Below are 12265 nucleotides of genomic sequence, written 5' to 3' on the forward strand. Positions count from 1 at the left end.
ATATTCCTTGACATAGAAGGAACATTTAATAATGCTACTTTTGAATCCACAGAAATGGCCATAGAGGGAGTATCTATTCAGAAATGGAGTTCTCATTTGCTCAGAAATCAACAGATAGTCGTTGATCTAAATGGAATAAAAACAAAATCGAAGACTATTCAGGAAAGGATACCTATTCAGAAAGAGAGGATATGTAATCTTTCCATATATGTGGAACCTAGTCATGGAGAGCCTGCTGAATTTATTAAAACACGAATCCAGATATATTCAGACAAATGCGGATGATCTAGTGTCCTCGCTGAGAAGAAAATGGGTAAGGACACTGTTTGAATTGGGACAGCACATGCTGGACAAAATCCAAATATGATCACAAAATCAGAAACTGCACTCTGCACAGCAAGCTCCCCTTGCTCTAAAAATATTTGATCACCCATTATCCCTGGAAAAGCAGGTGAGATACATAGAAGTCAAAAATGATCACTAACTGAGCTAGAAAGCTCATTGTCATGAAAAGGCACGGAAAGCCACAGCTCCCCTAATTCAGTGTCAACGACTAGCGGGAGAGAACTAGGGATTGACTCCTAAAAAGATCATGTATAAGACGGTGATTAGACCAATTTTGTCATATGAAATAGTGGTTTGGGTTAATTCAACTCGAATTATGAGCCACATAGCCCCCTTAATAAAGGTACAAAGGCTAGATGCCTAATGATTACATAAGCATATCATGGAACTGCTACGGCACCCATTGAGCTTATCTTTGAAACAGATTTATGTATTTTAACTGACAATCAAGTATGCTTAAAGGCTTTTCAGAATTTAAAGAGCTGAAGAAATAGAGAATTGGAATGTTACGAAGCCCTGAGTAGCTTGACATATAAAGGAAAACAAATTACCCAGATGTGGAACCAGGGTACTCTGGAATAAAGAGTAATTAGATGGCAGATGAAGTAGCTAAAGCTGGGACATCACTGAGATGTTACGGTCAAGAACCTTTCACCCCAATTTCTTAGAGTTGTTGGAAGGTGACAGAGAAGGGTTGGAGCAATGAGAGAGGGGAACAAAATTGGCATAGGAAAGTGGGGTGTAAAGAAACTAAGGAATAATTCCCGAAGTTCAACCACACCCTGACTAAACATTATCTATGACTAAAAAGGTCCAAAACGAGATTGGTTACAGAAGCCATAGCAGGAATTGGAAATCCTGGGGAACACCTTTCCCGAATAGGGAGGTGTGAATCCCCATTATGCCAAAAATGCGAGATGGCTATTGTGGAAACGAGAAGATATTCGATGCTGAAAAATATAAAGAAAGCACAAAATCTTAAATCAATAAATTTTATCAAACTTCCCCAGAATTTGAGAAGCACAATTACTAGTTTTGCAAAAGTTAAAAAACAGAATGTACACGGCAACAGCTCCTAGACTAAGAGGTGAGGAACAAAACAGTTTTTAATTAATCATTACTACACACTGAAATAAATCAGGGAATTAGCATTTTGGAACTGGTTTGAAATTGAAACTTTGACGATAAGAAAATTTATTGCGATCATTGATTTTCCAAACTCATGTTTTAAAAATGAAGATAATAGATTACCATTGCTTATTTCTGAAAAAAAAGAAGTGGGAAAACGCGTATTGTATACACACAGCTGGCTAACTCCTTAAGCTTAAAATTCGGGAGAAAAATATTAGCAAAGGAAAGGGCCTGCTTACCTGTGCTATAGCCGGATAAGAGTAGTTTCTAACACTGCCATCTTTAAAAGCTTTGGTTTCGTACTCATAGCTCAAAAAGACAGAACTGTTCTCTGAGGTAGCATAACAAGACATAGGATTTACATTGCATTCTTCAGCTGAAAAACAGTAGAAAACAAAATGAAATACAAGCGAGAAAGGAGTATGCGCGTCAAATTAGCTTATTTTCGCCATACTACTTAATATCAAATTAGGTTTAAAGTTTTAGTGAAAAAAAAAATCACATATACAGAAAAATGACACATTTACTCGGACCTTGTTTCACGTACGATCCATAGCACACAGAATTATGGTCATGGAAGTTTCACATGTTAGAGGCTAACACAACACAGTTTAAAATTTAAGCTCTTTTAGTGGTGGCTTTGCATATTTATGAAATTGATAAGTATTCAAGTTGCAGAGGATATAAATTTAATTCTGTTTAGACAGAGCACCCCTAAGTCAATGTCAGTGTCCTGATTTTCTGTATGTTCTATTTTCCGACAACCCCATCTAACAATAAAATGTGCTCGAATGGTTAATTGTCAGAAAATCTGTATAGACTGTTTAGTAGATTCTTACTAAATAAGAAGGTGAACGAGAATGAGAGTGACAGAAGTTGTGTTAAGTACCTATGTCTAATATTTTTTGTAGCGGGTTTATCCCCATTAATGAGACTTCTTTACCTATTTAAAATATCTACTCAGTACCTTGTATCCTCAATATAGTGGCTTTTTCGATTGGCTGAAACCTTATATTCGGTTTTGAAGCGTTTCCTTTTGCCAAAAATTCGAATTTATTTTTTTCTGGTATGCTTTGATACATTCTTAAAATACCTGAGAAGAGAAAGCTTGCTATATACGTAAAACTAGTCGATAAAATCCATTTTGGCCGCAGGATTGTATCTTCAAGTTTCAGGCAAAGGCAGCTAAAGCGGGGCTCTCACGGCCTCAAAACGGTAAATTAAATTTTTCATGACATTGCGAACCAAAAAGGTTTGTCCCACTCCCATAAGGATTTCACCTTTTCAACTTTACAACAATTTTTCATATGAAATAACGGAAACAATTAGAGGTGAAGCTGAAAAATCATCTTTTCAATAATTTTTCTTTTTATAATAGATGGAAATACTTTTCGTCTAACCATTTTCCTTTTACCAAGCAAAATATTGAAACAAGTATACACTATTATGTGTGTAGACACTAATTTGTATATGGTTTATTTGAAATTTACCACAAGTCTTCTGTGATTGGCTGAACTTTGCCGACTTTCTTGAAAAATTTAATGTCAGAAACTTTTTTCTGACAGAAATAAGGTTAACAAAGTTATGTGAGGAAAACGGTTTATTAACTTTGTGAACAGCTTTATTAACATTAATGACGCCGTGGGAGCCCCGCATAAAATTCCGTAAGTTATTATGTTCACATATAACACTTCTGTTACAAATGCATTAGGTTGAGTGAATTTTTAATAAGCTTTGAAACTCACTTTCACAGTTACTAGATGCTCCTGTTTGAGTGTTGCATGGAGCCAAAAAGGGTTCGAAAGTTGATCGTGGTGACGCTTCTGCGTCTACTGACGAGACTGTCTCTTGAACATCAGAACCAATCCGAAACAAAAGAACTGAAAGGGTATAATTAATAGGTAACTATAATATTCCATGGTTTCGATAAAAACGTAGCATTTTATTTATCTGGTTATTAATGCTTTAAAGATTCAGCCTTATACATTTTTATCCATTTTAATAACACTAACGAAATTTTCTTCTACTATTCCTATCGGAAATTGAAAGGCTTAGCTTTCAAAAACTTATTCACTGGTTGAATTTGCCACAAAATCAGTTAATAATTACTTGATAATAATAAGTTCTTTCGCATAAATTAAAGAGAGTGTTACATGTCAATTACGGATTTAGGGGAGAGTTGGTGAAGGCAGCCACCTATTTTAGCTGTCGTTTAGTTTTGAGCAGTTTTCATTCACATTTATCAGAATTAGTTCATTGCTAAGAGTTGAATTCCGTCTTGTTGTTTTATGGGTTGATTTTAGCAGTTTTTACTTACGCACATCCAAATCTGTCGAGGAACAAAAAGGTCATCAAAACTTTAGACTATAAACACAGAAATTAAAATATTAACACCGGTAATTAAACTCACTCTAAACTGGATAATTCATTAAATAAAAATTTCTAATTGGACAGGTCTATCTCCCAACATTTTAAAACCATTGGTTTGATACAACTGCCTCTGAAAGAAGGAAGCGTATCGCTACGTTCTTCTCAAAAAATTCAGGCTTATGTAGATAGAACCTTGAGCCTTCCACTTCTAGGTTATCTTATATGTTGAATTAAATGGTCGAGTTTTTTCCGGGAAATGTGACTATTTGCGTGCTCAAATGCCCCTCTCCAAATTTATGCAAATTAACTTATACTAATAATTTTTAATTTGTTAACTTTAAGTTTAGTGAGTGTTATGAATTTGGAATATATTACTGTATAATGGCATACTTGGTTTGAAATGGGACTCGAAGTGTCTGTTTCGAAAACTCGAACTATTTATATCTGATAACAATCTGGACAAGCCTCAATTGCATAGTTCCAAAAAACGCCTCTTATTTTTACTATGCCTAAATTCAAGCACTTAATCTCAGGGAAGCAATATGAATTAAAAAAAAAAAAAAAAAACGAAGAAAAAATTCCAGAATCATCCATACGTTTCTGTGTGAATCAGCATTTTTCAGCACTCAGAAACCTTGTCACACTTTCTTGCAAAAACAAAAACTTTTCTGATCCTTGTCCACCACCTATTTCGATGGAAGAAGAAATCATTATAGATTTAAGCCTACCCCTCATTTCCTTGTAAAATGTCAGTGAGCACTATTGACTACTGTCAAAATATTGAGTATGAAAAAAAGTTTTACCTTCAAAATCGTCTTCTACATATTCAGGCGGAAGATCCAAAGCTATGTTGTGAAGGAGTCTTCTAGCCCTGTCATCCAAGTCTATATATCCAATTAAATAGCATATGTAATCACTCGCAAATAAATGTAATATGTGGTAGCTTGCTGCAAAAGACAAAGACTTTAGAAATGTTCTTCAAAATCAGATTTAATCAACATCTATATTCTACATTTCAAAACCCAGCATCACCCATTGGTAGCTAGTCATATTTCAATTTTTATTAAAGATTTATACCAGTGAATAAAATAATTTTTACCGTGTTTTTGAATTTCCCATATAATCAGAATATTAAGGCAGATATACTGGTTTGGGTATTACCTGTCACAATCCGATCACTAATTAAAAGTAAAATGGGTAAATTATGTATCTTATAAGTCCGTTTTGCTTGTGAAGACGAAAATTGGGCATATTGATAGGATATTGAACTGAACATTACTAAAATTAGCTTCCGGAATCAGCTATTGTCCAATTCTAGATTAAACTTAATCAATACAGAAAATTGCTGTGTATAGACATAGCCTTCAGTTAGAGTTTTCAGAATATCTAAAAGCAAATGCATCTTATTTTACTTTCGGACAGTTGAATGGCATGATACGAATCAAATTATTTATTGATGGCTATTAATATTACTATGTAGTCTAAAGCTAATAGATATAAACTTACGAAAGCTCTGAGGAGAGATAACAGACATTTCTCGAGAAATTCGTGACAAAAGTGCAGACCATCCACGTAAAAACCGTCTTGATGATTTTCGCATTGGTGTGCCACGATTGTACGACTGAATTGCAGTGGCTGGCTGGATAACACAACGGTCCACAACGGTTTCAAGCCACTCAGCAAAACTTTCCACTGATGTGTGGTCACGAAGTAGCGTGTGGAACTCATTACAAACTGAAAGTAAGCTGAATATTTAATCATATTGAGTAACTTGAGCCTATCTGGGATGTTAAGAAACTGAGTGGGGGTATTAGTTATTGGACTTAGAGGCTTTACCTAAACCAGGTTGACTTTATGTTTTGGTATTTTCGGTCTATTTGTTCATACTCCAAGTGAAGGATTTTCAAAAATCCAATTAAGCCAAAACTGGAAATAGCGTGAGGAAATGATAAAACACGATGTTCGGTTGTAAGGCAATACGGTTCGGACCTCTGGTTTGGTCTTTACTTTAATGTTAACATATAAAATTAATTTAGGTCACCCCTCTTCTTGGGAAGTTTTCACAATTATACTGAAATCTGGAAACTTTTTAATGCTAACGGCTTCGAGTGGCGAATTTTAAACTTTTAGCTTCATTGCTTCAACTTTTTTATTTTTAGAGCTTTTTCGTAATGTGACAGTCGTTCAAATTGACGCGCTACTTTCAACAGGTGAAATACCTAGGAAGAAAAAAGTTGGAAAACTTCTTTACTGTTAAATTTGAAGCCTATATTTTAGTTTCTCCCATATAAGTTTTCATTCTCTTATATTTATTTACATTATTATTATTTGTAATATTACTCACAGATGATTTATGTTATGCGCAATCAATTTCCCGATATCTCTAATTTTTGGATTCTTTTAATTGTTCCTTAAAATGTATTGAACCTATAAAAAAATCCGTAAATATAAGTCCTAGAGGATTTCTCCCACATGCGCATAATATGCAATAATACCTTCCAGTTCAACAATTTCCTTAATATATTATTTAAGAGATATTTCTTGAGAGATGGTAGAGCAGACAATATGGTATCTGCCATACAATAATTGATGTGCGATTTTTTCGTTCTCTAACCCTTTTTCAGTTTCTGAAAGCCACTTCTTTGTGTGCAATATGAATTATTGCTTGTATGAGATCTGATTATAAGCTTAGGTGCAGTATGAGTGATGCTTCAAATACTTCGAAAACGTTACTTCCCTTAACTGAAAGTTTGGTTATACTAATTTGACACATATCATGTTACGTTTTAAAGACAAACTCCAATATTTCCCCGTGTTGCTTAAATGGGTGTACTCGATAAATTACTTTAATTTTCTTTTTGGTAAATTTTTTTGCCATTACAAAGAATCTTTACAAAAATTCTACGCACTACCTGGGTCTCTCTTTCAATTATTGAAAATAGTTGCAGAATAGTTCTAATATAAGATTATTAGTACATAAATTCATTGGTATGCAGAACTGTAATAGGAAGCCATATTGCTTTCTTAACGATATGATAATAAGAATTTGCTAGCTCAAAAACATTATTTTTGCTTGGTGTACATAATAGAATAACGTTAATGTGTTTGAAAGATAAAATTGTCACAAAAATGCTTACGGTTAGCAAGGAAATCGATTTGAGCCTGCGAGGGTGAGAAGGCCTGAAGACTTTGTCTACTTAAAGAAGCCATATCAAGTTTTCTCCAGTCATAAGCAAGTTGAAGAACAACTTCATTCGCGTGTAAGGTGAAACGAATTGCTTGTGATAATTGATGGATCATTGTTTGACGTTTCAGGAGATGACTAAACTGCTTTGCTACTGAAAATGAATGCTTTAGTTTTAGATATAGACAATTTTCAGCGTAGCACCCGAAACACCTTTTATTACCAAAAATTGACGTAAATTGTCGCAATAAAATTATCATGGTACAAGGAAAGAGCCTCAAATCGAAATAATTCAACAAACTTAGAGTGTCCTAACTGAACGTTTTCTCTTGTACAATTTAAATTGGCTTAGATACAGCTTAAAGTGGCCAAACGGGGTTGTAAATAACAAAGTGAACATTCAATGTTATTTGTTTATTTGTTCAGCTAAAAGGCTTCTACTCTCGGGAGAAAAAAACAAGATAAATCTAGTTTCTAATCCGGTTATTAATTTAACGTGATGCTTTCGGACTTCGTGTTTTTCGTTCTCTTTATTTACATTTCAACATGATTTGGCTTGAAATTACATGTTTAAAAAAGGAACAAGCATGTTTCTCAACAAACACAAGCAACAATTCTTGTAAATTTCGACCCAGAATTTAATGCCATTTCTTTATGAATACGCAATAGTTCTGTGACAGATCATAGCTTGAAATCTATGAAATTTAAACACTTCTCAATAGTAATACTACTCGATATGCTTAGATGATTGTATTGAACCAGTGATTTGTAATATAAAATGCTATGAAAATAAATAAATCAGTAAATTGATGCGTTAAAAGAATTTTTCGACACAAATTTTAAAATGTTTCTCCAAAACATTGCAAACAAAACCTTTAAAAATTTTGCCGCATAAAAAGACATAATCCTCAACCAAAAAAAAATTAATAATAATAAAAAAATAAAACTAAGGATTCGCAAGTGTTTTTGAAGATTATTAGATCTACTTACTAGACACTGATGAATTTGACGGTTTCTGTGTAAACAAATAATCTATGCTAAGGGCTCTGCCGTTACAAATGAGACTTGACTGATTTTTCTACCGCCTAAAACATCTCGAGATATTGCAATTGTCAAAGTTTGAACTAAAAGTATTTTTCTTCCATTTAAACAAGCGTTTCAGATAATATATGAAAACTTAAGTTGGAATATGTGCACACTAGTGAAGCCTTTTTGGGAGCTGCTAGAGATTAAAATTAACTTTCCCGCGAAGACCTGTATGCGCCATAAACGACGTAAAAACACTTGCTTTGTGTGTTTGAAGCTACTATATGCATAACAACTCTGATAACCGAAACACGACCAAAATTCATAAAAACCAGAGTTTTTTTGAACCAGAATACTATGAAGCTTTGATAAGCGTACTTACAGTCTATTTTCAACTCTTGTAGAGTAACTGGTAAATTTTCTGTGGCTGCACGGATCCAGGATGACAAGGTAAAAGCAAAATTTCGTATTGCCACCACCAGCCCTTCCGGTAATGCCTGAAATGTGGGAATTGTAACTTCAGACTATTCAAGGAAATTCTGGTTCCAGAAAGAGGGCCAAATAAGCAGTAGCCTTTATCTAGATACACCACGAACAATAAATTCCATAATTGATCTAATGAGAGCTACTACCCATAAACAGGGCATAAGGATTGCTTTTTTTTTATGTTTTCATGAGTTTTTATCAAAAAGATTGATGACCTTTTCATTTTAAGGTTGAATTCCTTGAACAAAATTGTGACAATAAAACCATTTCATGATTGTACTTAACATAAATGCATATATATCTTAGGCTATTTCAGTTAACTTCTATTTGTTAATATATATCCTAGCACTAAGAAGCAGTGGTGTTGATGGGAGGATTTTTCTTTCAGAACAGATCCAAATCTTGTTAAAAAAGAATATGTATTTGTATGAAGTTTGTATGAATTTGTATGAAGTTTGTATGTATTTTGTATGAAGTCAGATGTCAAGAGGCCTAAACTTCAATAAGCCATGCCATTGTTTATTGTTTTTAATCTTCTTTTCTGATCACTCCCTTTCAAGATACCTCATTAGTAATTCAGTGTAATCAGTTCTTTTTTCTTTATTTTATTCGCTGCTTTAGGTCAAACAGTCATTTAGAATACACCAGAGTTATGAAAGGCCACTTTTTCTTTGAAAACTCGACTTAGTAAGTCGAGTAATATCTCAAATATTACTTAAATGTCTGTCTCATCCTCCAATAGAGTATGTATTTATTTTTTCTTGATTTTGTGTAGCCTAATATATATTCTTAAAAAATGAAAAACCTAATGTATAGCCACCATTCTTTAAGAAGTTATTAAACCGAAACAATTTAGGGTACGGTTTTGAATGCTTGATATTTATCGTCAGTTTGATGAAGAAAGTCTCTTGATCGATAAGGAAGAATTGTGAGAAAGCATGACCTCATAAAGGTAAGCTTCCCTTATTAAGATTACTGCACTAATAGGTACCCTTATCTTAAGGTCCTCTTAAACTTATAATAACTCTCAAGTGCGTGTTGAGTTGAAAATGTGACGCTGCGCATTATTTGTTCAAATTGCAAATGTACTCATTCTTACATAAATGTCCACATGTTCATTGTTTCTTTTGGGGGCTTGTTAATCGCTTCCTGTTCAGTGACAGAAAGGAATAAAATATTGAATTCTTTAGTTTAAATAAAAACTTACCCTCAGAATAGATGGAAGGAGAACAGAACAAACCGATTTATACAGTATCGCATCACAAGTTCCGACTAGATTGATTACAACGTTGCTATTGAGAATTCCAACCAGATGATGTGGTATCCCTCTCCAAAAATGAATGAGACATGTTTGAACCTAAAAATTATTAATCATGTTATTAAGTTCTTACTTTTTTTGTCATCAATATTTAGGGATGACTCGCAGATAATCCGCGTCAGTCGCGGAACCCCCATACTGTGGGAAAAACAAGCTTTTCTGAAATTAAAGTAGCAGAACTAAAGTCCTCTAATGACTGCAGTATCACCCTTTTCTCCAGGAATGGTCTTCTACTCTTTCGGTTTTACCTCTTCTATTTTTAGGTATACTACTTAACATATAAATAATAAGATACAAATTTGTGCTGTTGTTTATAATAATGGAACGAAAATTAACGTAAAATTATCCATGACAATCTGAGTAAGTTGTGTGCTTAATATATACCGCATGGTTTTTCTTGTCTGAAAATCTACAAGAAAAAACTTAGACCTAAATTAAAAGAAAGTGAAAGAAACTTGGAGTGATTGTGAAAAAATCAGGCTCTCATTTTCTGTTTCCTGGTTATAATCAGAAAAAAATATATATAAATATTTGTGAAAACTAAGATGCAAAAATAGCTAATAAAACCCAATTTGGATATAGCAAGAACGTTAGGGTGAAGCCTTGGGCCCATTATTTACCGAAAAGTGTTAAAAAGTTTGTACCTAAGTATAAAACAGAAAAAATTTCCAGCCTTGACTTTAAGTTTAAGTTCGAGTAAACAGTAAGATTAATTTAGTGAGTACGGAACTAAACAAAAAACAATTGATAAATATAAGGGAAAAAACAAAAATTTTATGTTTGAGAACCAAAATATCACCACTTAAATAACTAAATTCTTCTCATTTTTAGTCTTCCCAGAAAGACTTGGCGAGAAAATTTATTAGAAACCTAAAATCCTTATCATTCGACAAGCAACAAAAAGTTAAAAAAAGATAAGGGGAAATTTTGCTAATTAAAAAAACGATGTTCTACGTGATAAAAAAAATCTTGGATTACGACTAAGCTCAAAAAATTCCATTACAAATTTTAGTTGAGTCCAAGAAGAGTACCTAATTCATTTCTAGAAATTAAAAAGGAGCCTCCTTGAATTTTTAATTTACAAACTTCAGTCATAGCACTTTCGACATCAAATTTAAGAGAAAGAAAAAAGAAAGATAATAACGATACTGAAGCTCGCCTTAGCTTTGTATTTTTACGTTTTTGAAGTATAGTGAAGCAGTAATTTCAATACGAACTGAATTACCTCACCATCAGGATTCTACAAGTTGTGAAATATCCCGGCAGCCAGGAAAGAAAAGTTTGACATTATTTTTCTGGAGTAACAACGGGCAGACCATTTTTCTGGGAGGGGGGGGGAATTTACGAGCTGACGATGAAGTTGGATTAAGAGAGCATATTCCTGAAATTATTCCCCGGAAATTTATAGCTAAGGTAAACAAAAAAAAATCTTTTTTTCTATCATCTTGAATAATCAGACCGGTTTCACACAATATGTACTGGGAGACAAAAGAATACACATGCCTCATCAAAACTAGCACGAATAATGGTATCCAAGAGACGCTGACAATGAGCTCTATACATTAATGTGAAGGTTGAAACTCTTTCTTCTGGAGCACCAGCAGGCAGACAAAGATCTCTCAAGCTGGGAAAATCTGGAAGACGTGAATGACACCTCATACCAGCTCTATGGATCCCTGTGGTATAAGGAGTGTAGTAAACAGAACCGGCGCGATGTTCTTTCTTGATATCAACGTTGCTGAAATAAAATTATATCCTCGTTAGATTTCTCTCAATAAAGTATGTATCCACACTGTGTCAACAATCCTCAAAATTTATCTCTCAGGTGGTTTTACTAGTAAGTACATGTAATTAACACTTTGGTAACACTTGCCGTTGTCCCTATTTAATTTCACAAAAAGGATCAGTTTCCGTAGAGAAAAATTTCTGGAAAAATTATTGGTATGGGAAATAACAGTTCTATATTGAGGACGAACGCAGGAACGCAGGCACGTATTGTATGGAGCTTTTTTGTTCTTTTCCATGTGTTGGTTAAAAAACTAGAGATAAGATGCTGAAAATTCTTAGTATATTTTTTTATAAAAGGAAAGTACCTATCTACCCCAAGCAAACTTTAGCTTAATCTCCTTATAAAAAAGTTAATAAGTGTGAATATAAACTTCTCAGGGTTCGTCTCACCCATTTTTTAAGCTATCTTATCCCAACCGTAATGTAACATTTACAGGGATGAATATGTCTATTTGCTATTTTTTTTTATCGTCATCAGAGTTGGGTCACCCCAAAATGTCGCATTCCCCAGAAAAAATTACCGTGTACATCCTCCGATCAATGATATAGACAGGGTGCCTTTGCCACCTCTATCCAACTTTATGTTTACTATTTCATCTTTGTTCTCTCTTTTTCTA

At 33.8% G+C, this 12265-nt stretch overlaps 1 protein-coding gene across 3 annotated transcripts in view; it reads right to left on the minus strand.

Moving 5' to 3' along the window:
- LOC136027148 (transcription factor RFX4-like) overlaps window positions 1-12265 on the minus strand; it is a 96194-nt gene that overhangs the window by 8171 nt on the left and 75758 nt on the right. For all 3 annotated transcript variants that reach the window (XM_065704128.1, XM_065704130.1, XM_065704129.1), the window contains 8 exons: window positions 11364-11598; window positions 9750-9899; window positions 8439-8553; window positions 6984-7184; window positions 5353-5580; window positions 4650-4793; window positions 3222-3356; window positions 1716-1852 (listed from right to left, as the gene is read on the minus strand). In XM_065704128.1, the coding sequence (XP_065560200.1) occupies window positions 1716-1852; window positions 3222-3356; window positions 4650-4793; window positions 5353-5580; window positions 6984-7184; window positions 8439-8553; window positions 9750-9899; window positions 11364-11598 (1345 nt within the window). The remainder of the gene's footprint in view (window positions 1-1715; window positions 1853-3221; window positions 3357-4649; window positions 4794-5352; window positions 5581-6983; window positions 7185-8438; window positions 8554-9749; window positions 9900-11363; window positions 11599-12265) is intronic.

The sequence above is a fragment of the Artemia franciscana genome, chromosome 5, assembly GCF_032884065.1.
Source record: "Artemia franciscana chromosome 5, ASM3288406v1, whole genome shotgun sequence".
NCBI classification, from domain to species: Eukaryota; Metazoa; Arthropoda; class Branchiopoda; order Anostraca; family Artemiidae; genus Artemia; species Artemia franciscana.